The sequence below is a fragment of the Hibiscus syriacus genome, unplaced genomic scaffold, assembly GCF_006381635.1.
Source record: "Hibiscus syriacus cultivar Baekdansim isolate YM2019G1 unplaced genomic scaffold, ASM638163v2 tig00002890_pilon, whole genome shotgun sequence".
NCBI classification, from domain to species: domain Eukaryota; kingdom Viridiplantae; phylum Streptophyta; class Magnoliopsida; order Malvales; family Malvaceae; genus Hibiscus; species Hibiscus syriacus.
In genome coordinates, this window is record NW_024061954.1 from 54,079 (window position 1) to 72,198 (window position 18,120).

The following is an 18,120-nucleotide window of genomic DNA, read 5'->3' on the forward strand; positions in this document are numbered from 1 at the left end:
TCGCCACAAATCTTAGTTCTTAACCGGAAAAAAATAAAATTAAACCTCTAAAAATGGCGATCATCGAACGGTACTAAATGCTTCGAAATAAGACACGTGGCTTATTCTATACGATTGATAAAGCATTAATGGTATTTTGACTACACATCCTCAAATTACGACTCTCATTATAAACTAGTCTTTAAAGTTTTTAATATTTTAATTTTATCCTTAAAACTATAACTTTCATTCATAATTAATCCGAAAAATTATAAATATTATAATTTCATCTTTACGACCCTGATTTAAAATTGATCCTTAAATTTTTTTAATGTTTTAATAACGTCCTCAATCTATCAATACATGTTAATATGTCTATCGTTGATAATATCATTATGAAAATTATTAATTACTATGTCAATATTGATATGTGTTATATAATAATATAATGTGATATAAATGATAATTATGTTTAACTTGATTAATATTATTAATATATATTATGAAGAAGAAGGTGAGGTTGAGTGTGTTAAATGCTTAATATCTTTTAATTTATGGATAGAGAAATAAAATAATATATACATTATATGAAAAATATATATATATAAATCTTGAAGAATTATAATTAATCCCTTATATAAATAATATGTGAATTGTTTCAAAATTGATTATAACTATTACGAGATGTATTATTTACAAGTATGTTTATATTTAACACTTATAGCTTGACCCAAAAGAAACATCAACAGCTTTTTCGCTTTAAATTTTGTTAAATAAATCATATAGGAACTAATATATAAATTCTTTATCAAAATGAAATGACAAATACTTCATATTATATGATATTATTTATTTAAGATTGAAATAAAAAAAATCAACCCTTAATTTTTATATTTTAAATGTTTAAACTATATATTTTTTAAAATAAATACTTAAATTATCTTATTTTTTTTAATTTTTTAAACATAAAGACTATCTTCAATAATCTCTAAAACTCGTTTTTTATCTTCTAAACCACTTGTAGAAACTCATTTTCAAGCACAAATCCATAGTTTTTAATTGTGTTTTGTTCTACTTTACTGTTTATCTCTCTATAAAAAGACAATATACATAAGTTAAAAAGCATAAGGACAAATTATTATTATAGCTTAAAATTATTCGATTAACACCAATTACCCTTGACAACCACATGATTTTGTTTGTTTTTGTTTTTGGGAACTTTAATATTTAGTGTCGAGATATGATAACCCTGCAAAAGTTTCAAGCTCAACTAGAAAACATGCAAAATTTTCAAATTCAAGAGATGAAGTCTAAAATCCAGCAATACAAAGCAATTAATATTGTCTAAAAGCAACCTACTAAACTCAGCGAAATAGCGACGAAGGGAGAGGGTGTTGTTTCTCTTCCAGGTTGCCCTTCGAGGAGGCCGATTCTTGTGGTGCAAGTGCGCCTTTCCATGCAGACCCCTGTTTTTCTTTCCAGCAGATGTGAGTCCTCGAAGCTCCCTGTGCTTATGAACAGGGTTACAGATCCAGTTAATCCTCGGGTCATTGCGATGGCTTTGTGTGCAACATCAACCAGGATAACCTCAAAGTAATTGTAAGTGGAATCCTACAAGATCAAATATGCACGAAACTATGAGGGCAATGCCACCAAACAATGCAAATTCAAAAGACAACCAAAACATTTAGCAACTCCAACAAACCTCATTGATCCAGAACGAGTTAACAACTCTGAGACCACCCAACTTTCGACCAGCACGCTCCTCTGCAACAGATTGCTTGCTGCGCTGGAACTTCAATTGGGTAACACCCTGATTTGTGGGCTTACCATAGACAATACCCTTTGGAACAGGCCTCTTTCGACCACCCCTTCTTGCACGAACACGATACACTACATAGCCCTTTAAAAGTACACATAAATCTGTGAGATGCATGTCTTCGAAAATTGAAAACAAAGCAGATGCTTCATACCATTTCATTTCAGAAATAACACTTGGAATCTCCATTTTGCTTCAAGCGCTCAAGTCCAAAATAACATGAGTTTAGGAATATGTTACTCTAAACATCTTCCAAATACATGGATAGAATATCCTACTCTAGCGCATCTCTATCTCTACTGTAGAGATGAAACAGTAATTCATCTTCAGCGCTATCTCTACATTACTACTAAATCTACTTTATTCATAATATTTAACTATTATAATATTGATTTTAAAAATATAAAATAAAACATATATATTTCTAATAAATATCAAGATAAAAAACATAAATAAAACATTCATAAATAGCAATCCGATCGTCGGCAACAACCAATCGAAAGATCGTTTTTTGCAGCGTGTTGAAGCAAAACACAATGGCGCATCAAAACCTTCTAACATTGCCGATCGTAATTCTAGATCGATACAATGTCGCATGTCTACCATTCTCAAAGACAACCGAAAATTCAACAGTTGTATACAACAAGTTGAACATAGTCATTCAAGTGGTGCAAATCAACAAATAATCGTAAGTAATAATTTATATTATTTTCATTAATTTTTTATTTTACATGAAACAATAATAATTTTATTTTTTATAATGCATCTACAACGTGCAAGTGAACTTTTCGTGCAAGAAAGGGGTTGTGCATTTAAGTTTGATCATGTGTTCGATTTGGTAAAAGATATTTTGCAACTTGAAAAAACGAGTGCAGTTTCTTCACTGTCTCCAGAAAAAATTTCAGATTCCGTTAACCTTTCATTGTCTTCATTTGAAATCAATTTAAGCAACGATGAAAATATTAATACAGGTGGTTCTTCTTCCCATCGAACAGAAGGTGTAAAAAATCATAAAAAATATAAAAAATACAAAAAAATACAAAAAATCAGAAAAATTACAAAACAATTAGTATTTTTATATATATAATTTTAATGTATTTTTTTATTTTGTAATTTAATTTATTTGAATTAAAAAAAATTGTAGCGTATGCGGCGCGGTACTGTAGCGAGAGATGTGGCGATGGGCTGAAGGGGTTTTTTTCTCCCGATATTCTCCAAATGTGGAGAAGCATCGGAGATGCCCTAAGAAAGTATCCGACAGACAGACAGACACAGGCACCCAAATCTGAGTAACGAATAAATAAAAAACACCAAGAAATAGCATCTGTCACTTGCAAAAAACTAATTGTTTGACATAAATCTAATTGGGTCTAAAGAACATCTATTAATTAAGTTCTGGAGAACAAGCACTGATCAAATTAAATTGTGAAACTACATGGTTTAGAGTGAAACTGAATCGGAAATTACTTGCTTGGCCTTGTAACCCAAGCGTCGAGCATTGTCAGAACGAGTAGGGTGATTAACCCTTACAATAGCTGGATGCTGACGGTATTCCCAGCACCTCACCCTCTGTAAAGACCTCATTACATCTGATTGCTTCTTCCTCCATAGCTCCGACACGTACTTGTAAGCCCCTACATTTTAAATAACCCCAGAATAATTTAAGGCAATGCATGAGTACTTGTTTCGAAAAACTATATGAAACCCAGGAGAAAATTGATTGATAAAAAAAGAGAGCAAAGAAACGATATGTAGCTAAAATCAATAACGAAGGAAAGAAAGAGACTGAGGTTGAGAGAGTACCCATTGGCGAGCATAATAACCATTTTATAAGGACGAGCCCTGATTGTGAAACAGCCCGCCACTAGACCCCTTGGCCCAAACCGGCAATCTAAGTTTCTCACTTTCATTAAGCAGCAGCATCCTTCGGCCTAGGCCCAATAATAAAATTATTTTATGTTATTTAAATATTAGTCAGATACTTAATTTCTCTATTAAAAACAAGAAATTGTGAAAAAAAATTAAAAATCAAATTGAATCATAATAATTTGATTTGAACATCGATGTAATCAGTTGCAACTTGTTCTGTTCTTTTTTTTTCTTTCCTAGGAGAGAAGGGGAGAAGAAAGAGATCATAAAACATGGGTTTGATTTTACTTGGAATAACACCATTGATTTTATGTAATTATAATTTTTATATTTTAAAATTTAAATACAAAGACTAATGCTCAAAACTCATTATTCTAAAACCCTGGGGAAATAAAATGAAAAGAACTCAAAGTGTACTAAAAGCAACTATTGCAAAGGAGTAAGATGAGAAAGACACGTTTAAAGATACAAAACAACACGTGTAGCAAATGTTGCACATAAACAAGGCAGAAAGGCAACACGTGGAGTATTAGTGGCAGCTATGAATAAATATATAAATAAACAGGATTCACGACAAATTGTAACCAAAAAGTGAAGATGGCACAAAGCAAGGAAGACATAAAGCATGCGACGGCACAGGCGAAGCAATCGGAGGATGAAAGTTTGAGGGTGGCTTACAAACATGGCATTCCCCTTGAAGCTGGGAAGATAGCAGAGTCTTCTCCGGTGGACCTCTTTTCCAGTGCCCAACGCATTCATGAATCCTCCCCTCCTCACCAGTCGAAGCAATCTCACCCTCCCACAAATGCCAACAACACTTCCTCTGCCTGACAAATCTCATCAGTTTCTGTTTTTTTTTTTTTTTTTTAGTTGAGACGGTCTTTGTTCGTGAATCAAGTTTCTCTAATAACGACTAATCAGCATAATAAATGGTAGTCTTTTATAACTCCATTCAAACTTCACAAATTCTGTGGTCGCTGATCAACTGTATTACTGACCCTGATATTATTGATGAAGCAAAGAAATGCATATGGCTACAAAACAAGCTAGGTACTGTAAAAATGAATTCCCATGGAGGTACTGTAATTCTAAACTTCAAAAGACTAATAGAGCAGTACAAAGAAACAAGTTAGGTACCTGACATAAATGCTCCCCAGCAAACATTGCTAAATCAATCTGTTAAATAACATGAACCATGAACAACACAAAAGACTAGCATAATAAAATAACATTTAAGAATACTCAAATTCAATGTATATTAATACGTATATGTCGAATTTGGTAAGTTTGAAACACAGGAATAATCCTTGCAAGAGAGGGTGCAGCAATTCCAACAAATCCATCATTTGGACCAGGATTGCGAAGAGCAATACTAGTTCTCTTGCCAAAAAGTCATTTTCACGTGCCAACCTCATGTGCAGGAACATGAATGTTCTCCATTTCAATAGACTCAGAAATGAAGCACATGCATGGAGCCTGTATTTTGTTACCGTCAACATCAGATTTGCATGAATTAAAGTCTACATGATAACAAACAACTAGAATATTCTTGTCAGTATGAACATGTAGCAGTTCACATAGTGGAATATAAAGCTAAACTCCAAGCAACCAACAATACACTTACCACAGCAACTGACTCACCACTAGAAAACCACAATGAACTTCTATCACAGTAATTTCAAGGAGCAAAACAATCTGCCATATTTCGCAATAACCTTTTCTTGAGGCTTCAACATTATCTGGTAAATTAAAGAACACCAAGATTGAAATAAGAAAAGGTTTCACAAACAGAGACATGAGCCCATAGGCACTAAAACAATGAAAAATTATAGGGGGGAAAAGCTTGTAAGTACCTGAACTATTTGAGCCTCACCGCCCAATATTTGAAATGGGATCACGGCATCTTGCTGACTATACAATTTAATACCAACAAAATATTATTATCACATATATACATGCTGAGGGATTTAGACTACACCTGATTTACATTATAATTTCCACTAAATCTGCGAAAATATTTACTTTTTGCCTCATACGACACTTGTACTGGTTACTAATCACAGTTTTATCGCTGAAGTTTCAAGAGTAAACGAAGTTGAATAAAAATTAATTGTATAAGGATCAACTTCAGCAGAAATGAAATCAGAGTCAACTCTATTTAAGGAGATCTGAATCACAATATTTTTGGCGATGCGAGTTGAACATGATAGATCAAACGGCACAACATAGACTAAATTCTATTAAAGTTTAAGCCAATTACCAAGAGAACACTGTTCAGTTTCCTTAATTTTACCAATATTTTCTCATGAAACAAATAGAAAATCAGTGTAAGATTCAAGAGTTTTCGGAAGGAAACAAAATTACCTGATAAACGTAGGGTTGAAAATAAAGGGGCAGCCATTGAATGATTCCGATACTGAAATTAATTTCTTGTAATTTCGAGGTTTTGATCCGATTTTCTACAATTTAATTGCTAATTCAGAAGGGGGAATTAATAAAAACAGATTGCATGTTTTTTTTTTTTGCTCAGCTTTTGTTCGTTATAGAAGCGGGCGATGAAGAAGCCGAGAATAAATAGTCGGCGACTCTAATTACGTGAATAACCATAATAATTTATAGTTTTGGCGAGGATATTATTGGGTGGCGGTTTAGTCCTTTTGAATCTGATTACTAATCCTCAACTCAACCGACGGTTTTAATAAAATTGGTAACATAAAAGAGCAATCAATAACAGTAACACAAACTTGAGGCCCGTCTCAGACAACTATCTCAACGGTCAACCCAGTAGAAAACAAAGAAACAGGGAGCCATATCTCATCACCACCAAGTTCAAGCATAGAAAATAGAGGAATGAACCTAAATACAAGGCTTTCAGCTGTTCATGCACCAAGATCCATGCACTAATACGATGATACAATATTGCATTTCCATATTCCTCGTCTGTTATTTCTTTAAGCAACAAAATACTCCCAGAGCCGTGATTCTGCGTACCCAAAACCGTCTTCAATGGTGTCATCACCGGTTGCCGTTGAAGTCGAAGGCCAAGGAAATGAGCTCCAGAACTCATCAATCTGACAGTCCATATGCAGCAATAGATCCGGAAGGTCAACAAATGCATCGTCATCGTCGTTGTCGTTATCTTCGTTGATTAAAGGTGAGCTCGACGAGTCTCGATGACGAGTCGTTTGATCATTACTCTCCACTACACAGTTGCTTTTCTCGTAGTTCGTGGCCGCCGTTTGATCATTACTCTCCACTACACGGTTGCTTTTCTCGTAGTTCGTGGCCGCCGCTATAGCTTTTACCTTGTTACTTAGAAAAATTTAGGAAACCAAAGCTTTTGGTTCAACATAAAAATGGGGAAGAATCGAAGAAGCATTGTGTTCCCAGCATGTTCCCCGAAAGATACAGCTTCCGACGATTCTCAATTACTACATCATCTCAAAAAATAATTCTGACGATACATTAATTCAACTAATATTTTTTTCAACAACATCACAACAGCAAATCAGCCCATGTGAGAGGGTGGGGGTCCCACCAAATGCATCATCTGCCGTTGGTCCACTGTCTCATCCCCGACTAGTCCAATCCCGGCACCACATCCCTTGGGCCCATCTGCCCCCATCCTCATAGCCCATAGGCCGTTCGATACACTTCGTCCTCGGTCGTAATTACAACCAAGTTCAAAGGTGTAAGCATGTTTAATTAATTTTTGGCGTTAAATTAATAATTAGTGAGGCTAATTGAGTCTTCCACCTTCAATCTGGATGGTGGGAAAAGAAGTTCAAGTGTAAAGTGTTAATTCAACCAAAGCTTTTAAAAGCACACATTGTTTCACTTGTAATATATAAGGGATAACTCTCACTACAACAAAACTGTTCTGTAACGGCGTTTTTAGTGGCGTTTGTTGATAAAACGCCACAAAAGTATTACATATAGCAGCGTTTTCAATCCAAACGCCATAAATTGAGACTTTAGCGGCGTTTTTTGTGAAAACGCTGTAATAGAGTATAAATATAGCAGTGTTTTTGTTAAAAACGCCGCCATAGGATGGTATATAGTGGCGTTTTTTCAACAAACGCCGTAATTAATAATAGTTTTTGCATCGTTTTTAGACAAACGCCATATAAAGGTTAAACAATAGCGGCGTTTATAGTAAAAACGCCGCAATATAGCAGACATGTAGCGGCGTTTTAGCTAAAACGCCGCAATATAGTGTTAATTTAGCGGCGTTTATACCAAAAACGCCGCAACAGAGTGGTAAATTAGCGGCGTTTTTTGTATAAACGTCGTAAAAACATGTGATATAGTGGCGTTTCTAGACACAAACGCCGCAATATATATGGACATTAGCTGCGTTTATTAAAAAAGCGCCCCAATAGAGTATAACTCTAGCTGCGTTTGTATTACAAACGCCGCAATTGTTACTTAAATCCTGCGCGAGCATTTCCCCCCTTCAAATCTCATTCTAAACCTAATTTCTTCGAAAACAAATGCTCTCTGTTGCCATTCGAATCTATTTCAGTCAAATTTCTTGCTTCCTTGATATAATTCCACTAACCTTGCAATTTCTTCTATTGCCTCTTTTTCTAAATTTTTCTCGCTTCTTTCTTTGTTCTTCTTCTTCTTTCTCTGGAAATCTTAAAGTTTTGAAGAGTTGAATCGCTATGGTCACCAAAATCCCAGCCTTGGGAGCAATGTAAGTTTCTGTTGTTCATTTCGATCAATTTTTAGAAAATCTTAAATCTACTTCCTTATTCGACGGATTACACTTTTATCGCCTCGTTTACTGACTGTTTCTTTTGCTAGATTTTAATCTTTTGCGTGAAAACCTAGAATTTCTTGCTCGAAATGATGAAATGTCAACATGCTACCTTAGTTATTGATTACTTGTTTAATTTATTTTCCTAATTCTATTGCCTTCTGAACTACTTCTCCATTGAGTTGACATATAGAAGTTAATTTTTAAAAATGGAAATTATGCTGATGAGTTTGGTTGTAGATACATTGAATCATGCAGGAGGTACGGTGTCGCACCGAACTCTGGATTTTTATCTTCTCTCTTTAAGGTTTGTCCCGACTCCCGATAAGTTATTCTTAAATTTTAGTATCGCAACATGTATTCTGTATGTTTCCCAATGCTTTGAAATGAACTCTTGAGTGTTGAGAAATTAGACGAATGCGGTCGGAGCTTCTGATCATTAGATTAGGAACCTCAAATTAGCTTTCCAAGCTTGTGATTTTTCTGATCATTCAGTCGTGCTATCAGTGTATTTCAATTGCAACGTTGAATATGAGACGGAGAATTGAATATTCTTTACAGCTGTATTGATGGCATTGACTTGCCTACTGAGGATGTTGGCCACGCCTTGCAATTTCTAGAATTTTGTAAAGCTTTTGGAGAGGTGAACTTGTTATCTGTTTGTTTAGCATGCATCCTAATAGGTTAAAATTTGCACTCTTTTTAGTTCTGTATTCTCACTTGGTAGTTTTGTTTTATTTCAGGTTCTCAATATGAAGAAAGGGCAATCTCAGTTGATACTTAGAGAGTTACTTACTGGAAAAAGCAAACGTAAACACAAACTACGTTATCCTTCGATTGTGCAGTTTCATATTCGACTGCTTTCCATGATGCAAAAGGATTTGGGAAAAGAGTATTCATGTTTAAATAGATAGTCATAAACATTCAGTTCCTTGTTTTAATTGGTGTATTGATCATCTGAATTAATTCTCTGTGCAGGTATCCTTGCCTTAGTCGGGATTTAAGTGAAACTTCATGGGCTCAAGTTCTTGGAGAATACATCAGTGATTCTCAAAAACCATTAAAGCGGTCACTGTCGGATTGCTTAGATATGAGTGATGATAGATATGAGAAATTAAATTCCTCTAAAAAACTGCGACTCTTAAATTTTCTATGCGATGAATCTCTTGTCACCACGTAAGTCATAAAGTTCTTTCAATAAATTCTGGTCATGCTTTTCTTTTTAGATTCTTAAGTAAAATGTATTGATAAAAAATTTCACAATTCTTCCCTTCAGAGAATTCAGAAGCTGGATTTATGAACAAAACTCGAAATTTGTCGAGAAAGAAAAGAAAATGAAAGAAAAACTTCTTTCTCGGAGAGAGAGGGTAGTGAAGTCAATATGACAACTTAGCTCAAGCAAATGCTAGTGTTAATGTTAAAGTTATGCCTTTGCTTGTCTGATCATAATTCTTTGAATAGGAGAGAAACATGGAAAAAGAGATGAAGCATAAGTTGCAGGATGAGATAGCCAAAGCTATTATCATGAAAAACGGTGCACCTCTTTCCATTTCGGAGAATGAAGAGCTTATTTCTAGAATCAAGAAAGAAGTGGCACAAACTCTTGAAGTGGCCTATACTCTTGCAAGTACATTGGAAGTGTCCGAGACAGTGGATGAGGGTATGTTATGTTACATTGTCCTTAATAGTTGCACAAATGGATCCCTCTTTGCATATTTTGGCTGACACATTTTACCTTGCTAGTGATGCCCAAAGAGGAGGAGGATTGTCGATCATATGCTGTTAGATCGGAGCCAATATTTTGGGACGGCCATGGTCCTAAGTTTTTCAAATTCTGGAGATTGAGAGGCCACTTGGGTGAATCCAATATTCTGCTTCAAGGTTTGTCATATGCTTTGATTATCCAAAATCCGGGTTTCATCAGCTTGTCAACCGAATTGCCATTTCATTTGTTTCCGCTAATGTGCAGATATCGAGGTAGGGGATTCAGTTGCAGCAAAAGAACAATGGTACAGCTACAGCACCGAACAAAATGCTACGGTTGAAAAATATTTTTCATCTTTCAGGTATCAAAAGATGATTTTAACCGCCTACCTCTTTTCAAAAATGTCATTTAGACTTGATCATGGAAATATGGAAAGATCAAATAAGTCAGAAATGAGACCATATTTCATGTTCTTGGGATACTATTGATGTACATCTTTCATGGCCAGAATTCATCTTATGACATTGTTAGGTTATTTTTCATTTTTATCTATGTTGCTCGGACTCTTCATTTTTATCTAGCCACACCCCGGTCCGGCACTCATACCCCAATCCGAGTAACATAGTTCTTGATTGGTTTTTGCATAATGGATTTCATTAATTTGTCATTTTGTTTTGCAGGATGCAAAGGAAATGAGCAATCTATATTGCCTCATATAATTTCAAGAAAATACTGTAGCTACAACATAGTTTTATCTATCTATCTATTTATATATATGTGTTCCTCCAAACGAATCATGTTTGTATCCTCCCGTGTGTGTTACTAAAAGAAACCAAGTTATGATCTTTCAATGCAACGGAGAGGAAGCTATGGGTTATGGTCTTATACAAGATCAGTGTGTATTTTACGTACTTTCTTTGGCCCATTAAGGTTTCTCTTTAGAGAAGGCAAAATTGGCCCAATAAGTCAAGTGGGTAAACTGATTAGCCCATTAGGCCAACCTAGATTTTAATTTGAAATCTACGGTAAATATTATAGTATAGGGTAAACTCATCAAGCTCATATGATTAGTTTGTTTAGATAATTGTTTTATTCAAATTTGTCAAGTCGACGTGACAAATTTTAGAAAGATATAATTATTTTATTAGAATTTGTCATATTGGAGTGATAAGTTTTAATAAAAAAATATATTTTATTGAAATTCATTATATATGCGTGAAGGGTTTTATTGAAATTCGTTATATATGCAGAGAGAGCAGCAGTGGAAGCAGAGAAAGAAGCAGCGGCAGCACAGAGAGAGTATCAGCAGAGATGTGAAGAATTTGAAAAACGACTCAATGATATGATGCTAATGATACAGAAAACGCAACCTCAGAATCCACCATCATAGTCTCATTTATGTATGTTATGAGCATTCTGTTAATGTTATTGAAACTTGTTTAACTGAACTTATATTATGTTAATGAAAATTTATATTTATTATATTGGATTTGATGTTGTTTGTTATGGATATAGAGTTTAATGTTATAGTTGTTTTGTTTGTTGGATAATGGAACAAGTTGAAAAAATAGATTTTGGGTAATCAAGCATTATTTTTAGAATTGAAAAATCTTGTGTTATTTAGCGGCGTTTGCAAACTAGAAATGCCGCAATATACCAAACATTTAGCGACGTTTGTATACTACAAACGCCGCAATATACTATGCATTTAGCGGCATTTTTTGCACTAGAAACGCCGCTAATTCTCAACCCTTATTGCGTTGTTTTCGATAAAAACACCGCTAAAAAACATAACTTACTGCGGCGTTTTTGGGAAAAACGTCGCAAAATATCAAAACCTATTGCGGCGGTTTTAAGTAAAACGCCGCTACATCTCAAAACTATTTGCGGCGTTTTTAGAAAAAACGCCGTTAAACATCAACGCCTATTGCGGCGTTTTTCTGACAAACGCCGCTAAATAACAAATCCTATTGCGGCGTTTGTTCAGAAAACGCCGCTATATGTTGTAACCTATTGCGGTGTTTTTTTACAAAAACGCCGCTAACTTTAGCGGCGCTATTTTCAGCGGCGCTTTTTGCGGCGTTTGTCATAACGCCGCATATGTTTTTAGCGGCGCTTAAAAACGCCGCAAAATACCTGTTTTGCTGAAGTGTCTCTTTTTTTGTATTGTCCTTTAAAGTTCTAATATTCCAACGTGTTTAAACACAATTACCTTTAATTAGACGTTTGATTCAAAATTATAGTTACATTCAGATCATCCATGGAGACCATGTTAATTTAGTCCAAATAACTTGTTTATCTGCCTATCTTTCGTCGGCTTCTATCCATGCAAGTAAATGCATCGATTCATTTGGAATTTGCATTGCATCAACAAGATCTGGTGGTGTGTTTTATTCTTACACAACTACGAAATATATCCATCTTGTACTGTTGCGTATATATTTCTTAATAAGAACAAATAGATTATGGGGATTATAGGTAATTTATTCATTTTAGTTTAGATGAGAATACAATCGGTAGTTAGATGATCGTTAATCGATATTAAAATTTTATTTGTCTCTATTAGGAGGTATAATAGTGATGAGTTATGAGTGAAGAGGGAGAATTTATCTCTCTCTCGGCCTTGATTTAGAAGTTTTATAATGATATTTAAGATTGATGTCTGGCATATGATCATGATTACTTCAAGACGCTGGCCGAGCCGACCTATAATGAGGGGTTTATAACACCCAAAAAATTTTGAGAAAAAAATTCTTTATAAATTTTGAGAAAAAAATTCTTTATAAATTTAATATAAAATATTTATAAATAAATAAAACTATATGTTTTTTTAAAATTATTGACGTCCTTAAACATGAACCGACACCCATTATTCATTTTCATCCACTCAAAAAAAATTATTTCATACAAATTTTAAATTTGTCATCCAAAATAATTCCTTTTTTTTCTAATTTTAACACCCAAAATATTTTTTCTAACTCCGTCCCTTCTAAATTAACAAGTTTAGTTGATATAATCAACTTTCAATAGATATAAATTCAATAGGTCACGTGAGTCTGTTAAAAATTGTATGAAAAATTGTACGAAGAGTTCACAAATTACTAAGACAACGTCCTTTCTTTAAAGATGCATAGATGTTTTGCTTAGACTTTTCGAAAGTGCAAATGAGGTACAACAATATTCATATACATACTTAAAGGAGATTGTCCAAGAATTTTAGTTTTGCATGCATACATCGATGGTTTCAAAGCTAATCTCGATACACCATGCACGATGAAACCCTCGAAACATATTGATCAAGCACCGTAAGCTAATGGTTTTGAGATTATTTAATGAATGTATCGTCTAACTCTAGAAGATGAAGAATAGATAAGTCTAAAAATATTCTACGAGTTTTCCATTTTCTCTTCTTCACAATTCTTCATGTTTAAGAAAATACAAACTCGAACACTTCACTTGAATACCCGACATCAGTAAAAACCGAAGATGTTTCTAAGAACATTGGGCCTTAAACTCTTTGGGCCAGGCAAATAGAAGAGAGGTTTGTCTAATACAATGCTTCTGGAGCTTACATTTCCAGGTAAGATTTCCTCATTTGTTTGTTCCAGCTTAAGGGTTTTAACCAACCTTCTGTTGCAAAAAACCCCCCCTAAATTCCATCCCAAAATAATGTCAATTGCTTCACTCTCCCGATTGATTTCACTCGCAAATTACCCGAAACAGACCAGAGTTTTCACGTTTCGATATAGCTCGGCCTATTCTGTTGACAAATTCTTGACCATTTTAGAGAAAAAAAGAAAGCAACGTGGAGAAAACACTAGCTTTAGTCGATGCCAAGTTGGACCCGAATTGTGTCTGCGAGGTGGTAAAAAGATGCTCCTTTGGTATATCTGAAATGGGTCTGAGGTTCTTTATCTGGGCAGGTCTTCAATCAAATTATAGGTATACTTCGTTTATGTATAGCAAAGCTTGTGAGTTTTTGAAGATTAAGCAAAACCCATATCTTGTTTTGGATGTTATTGAAGCTTACAAGGTGGAAAAGTGTTTGGTTAATGTTAAAATGTTCAAGGTGGTTTTGAATTTATGTAAAGAAGCTATGATTGCTGATGAGGCTTTGTTGGTATTGAGGAAAATGCCTGAATTTAATTTATGTCCGGATACTACTGTTTACAATTTGGTTATCAGGCTGTTTTGCGAGAAAGGGGATATGGATATGGCTGATAAATTGATGAAAGAGTTTGGTTTGATTGATCTTTATCCTGACATGGTTACGTATTTTGTGATGATCAAAGGGTTTTGTAATGCTGGTCGGTTGGAGGATGCTTGTGAGTTGTTTCAAGCAATGAAGGGGCAAGGGTTTTCTCCGAATGTCGTGGCATATTCTGTGCTTCTTGAGTCTATGTGTAAGTATGGGAGTACAGAGAAGGCAATGGAATTTTTGGGGGAGATGGAGAAAGCAGGTGGGAGTTGTAGTCCAAATGTCATCACATACACGTCAGTGATTAAAAGCTTTTGTGAGAAGGGTCGGACAATGGAGGCATTGAGAATTTTGGATAGGATGGGAGTTTGTGGGTGTGTTCCTAATCGTGTAACTGTTATTACTTTGATTGAGGGCCTCTGTGCAGAGGGGAATGTTGAAGAAGCATATAGGTTGATTGATAAAGTTGCTGGAAATGGTGTTTCTGATGGTGATTGCTATAGTTCTCTTGTGGTGTCTTTGATTAGGATGAGCAGACTTGATGAGGCGGAGAAGGTCTTTAAGAAGATGTTAGAAAGTGGAACTAAACCAGATGGCATTGCTTCTAGTGTTATGATTAGGGAGATATGTCGTGAGGGACGAGTGCTTGATGGTTTTCTCTTTTATGATGAAATTGAGCGGATGCAATTCATTTCATCCATTGACTCCGATATCTATTCTATTCTTTTGGTTGGCTTGTGTCAGCAAAGCCATTCGGTTGAAGCTGCCAGGCTAGCTAGGTCAATGCTTAAGAAGAAGATTCGCTTGGAATCTCCTTATGTTGAAAAAATTATTGAACATCTGAAAAGTTCTGGAGAAAAGGATCTAGTTACTCAGTAGAATTGCAAGATGATAATTTTAAACAGCTATCTACATGCCTTGGAGAAGCTTCAACATGACATGGTACGGGTAGATTCTAAACTTCTCATTTGATCATCAATCGTGTCTGACTCATATGTTTCTTTGTTTTGAATTTTATTTGACATAATTGCAATTGCCAGGGGTTAAAATCTCAATTTATGGTTTATTACTTTCTCTTGTTAATCAGCCTACATGGCATACCTTGAAGGCCGAAGCGATTTGTATTGCTAAGCAAAGCCACAATTGCATATCAGAATGCTGGTGGGTTCCATAATGCTACTAAATAACTTGTTTATCTGCCTATCTTTCGTGGGGTTCACATGATTTCATTTACCCGGAGGACCAGGACAAAGGAAAATAAATTCAGGGTTATCGAAATCTATGGAAGTAAATGTATCATGAGTGAATGAATTATTTATTTGGAATTCGTGATGCATGAAAAAACCCGGTGTTATGTTTTGTTCTTGACAAAATATGGACCGGATCATTCTTCACTGTATTGAAATGAGAAAGCAGGGGGAACTGTGAGCATCCACCTCTCAATCCCATTGTCTTCTTGTTATACTCAGGTAGCTAATTTGTTTTGAAGCTCTTTGCACTTTAGGGTTCTTAGAGATGCTGAAACAAAGCTCACATGAATGAGTAGATCATTAGCTTTTGTAATTTAGTTTTCAACGGCTTAAATTTGCTTGCGCTGCTCTGATTAGATTGGCCGAAAAGGATGCTTTGAGACCGTGCTATTAAGTTCCATGTCGGTCTCTCTTTGGTATGAAATGGATTACATTATTTAAGAATGTTTGATTTTGTTTGTTTAACCACGATAGAAGTGATGAACTTGCCATGACTATGATCAACTTTAAACGTTCCTTTTATCTTTGCCTTAAAATTCAATGTTAGTTTTAGTGATTATATTCTCATTTGTAAAGTTTACTCGATTCGCAGTTGTGAAGTGCTAAAGAAATGAACATGTTTTCTCTAATATCCATATAATTACAAATTTTGGTAGATCACGGATGATCTTTTTATGATGTGAGAACAGTAGAATTGTAGGTCAAGTTTAAATTTCATTCTCTTTTATATTATATATATATACTTTGAAGACTTGTAAAAGTTATAAAATGCACTAATCTATTGTTATTGACACGTGAACATGCAGCTATTTGGAGATTACAATGGTGCTATTTCATACATTAATCTTTCATGAATGTTAGTTCAATAATTATTTTTTTTTAGTGCAAGTTTAAAAATCCTCTCCGACTATATTTACCCTTTTATTTTTGAGAAAATCGCCTTAGTGACCAAAAATACCTTATAACATACGATTTTAACTAACTTTTTCCGGATTTGCCAAAATGACCAACAAAATCGCAATGCGATCGCTAATTCGCAACGCGATCTCCATTATCGTAAATTCGCGTTGCATTTCGAGTTGCGATGGTTGAAAATCGCGTTGCGATGGTCTACAGTATCGTTGCGATTTTCCCAATTCGCAATGCGAATAAGTAAATCGCAACGAGAATTGGGAAAATCGCAATGCGATACTGACTATCGCAATGCGATACTCACAATCGCAATGCGATAATACAAAATCGCAACGAGATACTGACTTTCGCAACGCAATTTACATAGCGCCATTCGTATTAACGCGTATTTTTTTTTTCAAATTCCAAACACGAATTTTTTCTTAATAAATCGGAAACTGAACCGTCCACAATAATCGCAACTCATAACCTCAAACCCAAAATCACAACACTCAGTCACATCTCCATCTCTCACTCTCTATGGCGAAATCCGTCCCCATCTTCGAAGATTTTCGTCCCCATTGCCAACGAAATCCCTCACAACCATTCACAGTCAAAAATCCCTCACAATCATTCAGAAATGGAAAATTAACATTCGAGGGTTAGTTTTTTTGTTGTTGAAAATTTTGCATTATTTTAGGTTTTTCATATTGAGATTGATGATAAGTTTACTGGTAATTTCAATAATAGATTAACCATTTCACTTAGATTTCTTATTAAATTCATTCGATTGTTGCCAATACTGCTAAACTGTTTAGCCTGTGAAGTTAGTATTTGTCTTTGTTTTGTCTTTTGGTTGAAGTAATGTAGAAGAAGAATAGTTTCGAGAATGAAAATCGCAACGCGGAAATAACTATCGCAAGGAGAAATAAAAATCGCAACGCGAAACCAAAATCGCATTGCGATTTTCATTTCGCGTTGCGATTCTCTCGTCGCGATAGTCATTTCGCGTTGTGATTCTCTCGTTGCGATAGTCATTTCCGCATTGCGATTCTCATTATCTCGTTGCGATTTTCATTTCAACCAAAAGACAAAACAGTGTTGCAAATTTTAGTTTCAAAAATAAACTACTATTTATGTTTATTGTTTTTGGTATATCTTGACAGTGTAGTTTTTGGTAATCTAACTTGATATGTTTATTGTTTTTGTAGAAATTTTTTCGGCTTCATTGACATTAAGGAATAAAGTTAGCCTAGCCACTATAATTGCTTCGAAGCTTTCACCTGCACAAAGAAAATTGTTTGAGGAAACCTGCTTCGGGCCATGGCTGAGAGTACAGCATCCGGGTGGAGATGTTAATTTGACCCATTTGTGGCTTCAGACCATGACTAGCGATCTACCCGACAGTATACAACGTGGTGAGGAAGAGATATGGTTTCATTTTCCACCGGCGTATACTTATTTTGGGCGGAAGGAGTTCTGCTTAATCACTGGTCTACGATTCGGACACGATGATGTAGGCCGATACACTCGTCATATCACCCGCCCATCATGGTTATCCAGGGTTTTTCCTGATGAGTCAATAGAGAAGCCGAACTTACACGTCGACGACATGAAGAAATTGTTTAATAAGAAAGATGGTTTTAC

General features: G+C 35.0%; 3 protein-coding genes and 1 pseudogene across 4 annotated transcripts; 3 read left to right on the forward strand and 1 right to left on the reverse strand.

Annotated features, from left to right (window-relative positions):
- Positions 1-1,249: 1,249 nt before the first annotated feature.
- LOC120162350 lies at positions 1,250-3,439 on the reverse strand (annotated as a pseudogene).
- An 825-nt stretch (positions 3,440-4,264) lies between these two features.
- On the forward strand, positions 4,265-4,501 carry LOC120162464. The gene has a single exon (XM_039172612.1). The coding sequence runs from the start codon at positions 4,265-4,267 to the stop codon at positions 4,496-4,498; it is 234 nt and encodes a 77-aa protein (XP_039028543.1). The 3' UTR covers positions 4,499-4,501.
- Positions 4,502-9,247: 4,746 nt separating this feature from the next.
- Positions 9,248-10,069, forward strand: LOC120162330. The gene is made up of 3 exons (XM_039172499.1): positions 9,248-9,321; positions 9,408-9,605; positions 9,706-10,069. Exons 1-3 carry the CDS (start codon positions 9,296-9,298, stop codon positions 9,812-9,814), a joined length of 333 nt encoding a protein of 110 aa, XP_039028430.1. The 5' UTR covers positions 9,248-9,295; the 3' UTR covers positions 9,815-10,069.
- A 3,687-nt stretch (positions 10,070-13,756) lies between these two features.
- Positions 13,757-15,856, forward strand: LOC120162484 (pentatricopeptide repeat-containing protein At5g47360-like). 2 transcript variants are annotated; one of them, XM_039172633.1, is made up of 3 exons: positions 13,757-14,076; positions 14,320-15,274; positions 15,420-15,856. In XM_039172633.1, the coding sequence occupies exons 1-2, from the start codon at positions 14,030-14,032 to the stop codon at positions 15,209-15,211; spliced, it is 939 nt and encodes a 312-aa protein (XP_039028564.1). In that variant the 5' UTR covers positions 13,757-14,029; the 3' UTR covers positions 15,212-15,274; positions 15,420-15,856. The 2 variants fall into 2 exon arrangements, with proteins under 2 accessions (XP_039028564.1, XP_039028557.1); XM_039172626.1 differs by lacking the exon at positions 13,757-14,076 and having other exon boundaries at positions 14,089-15,274.
- Positions 15,857-18,120: the final 2,264 nt, after the last annotated feature.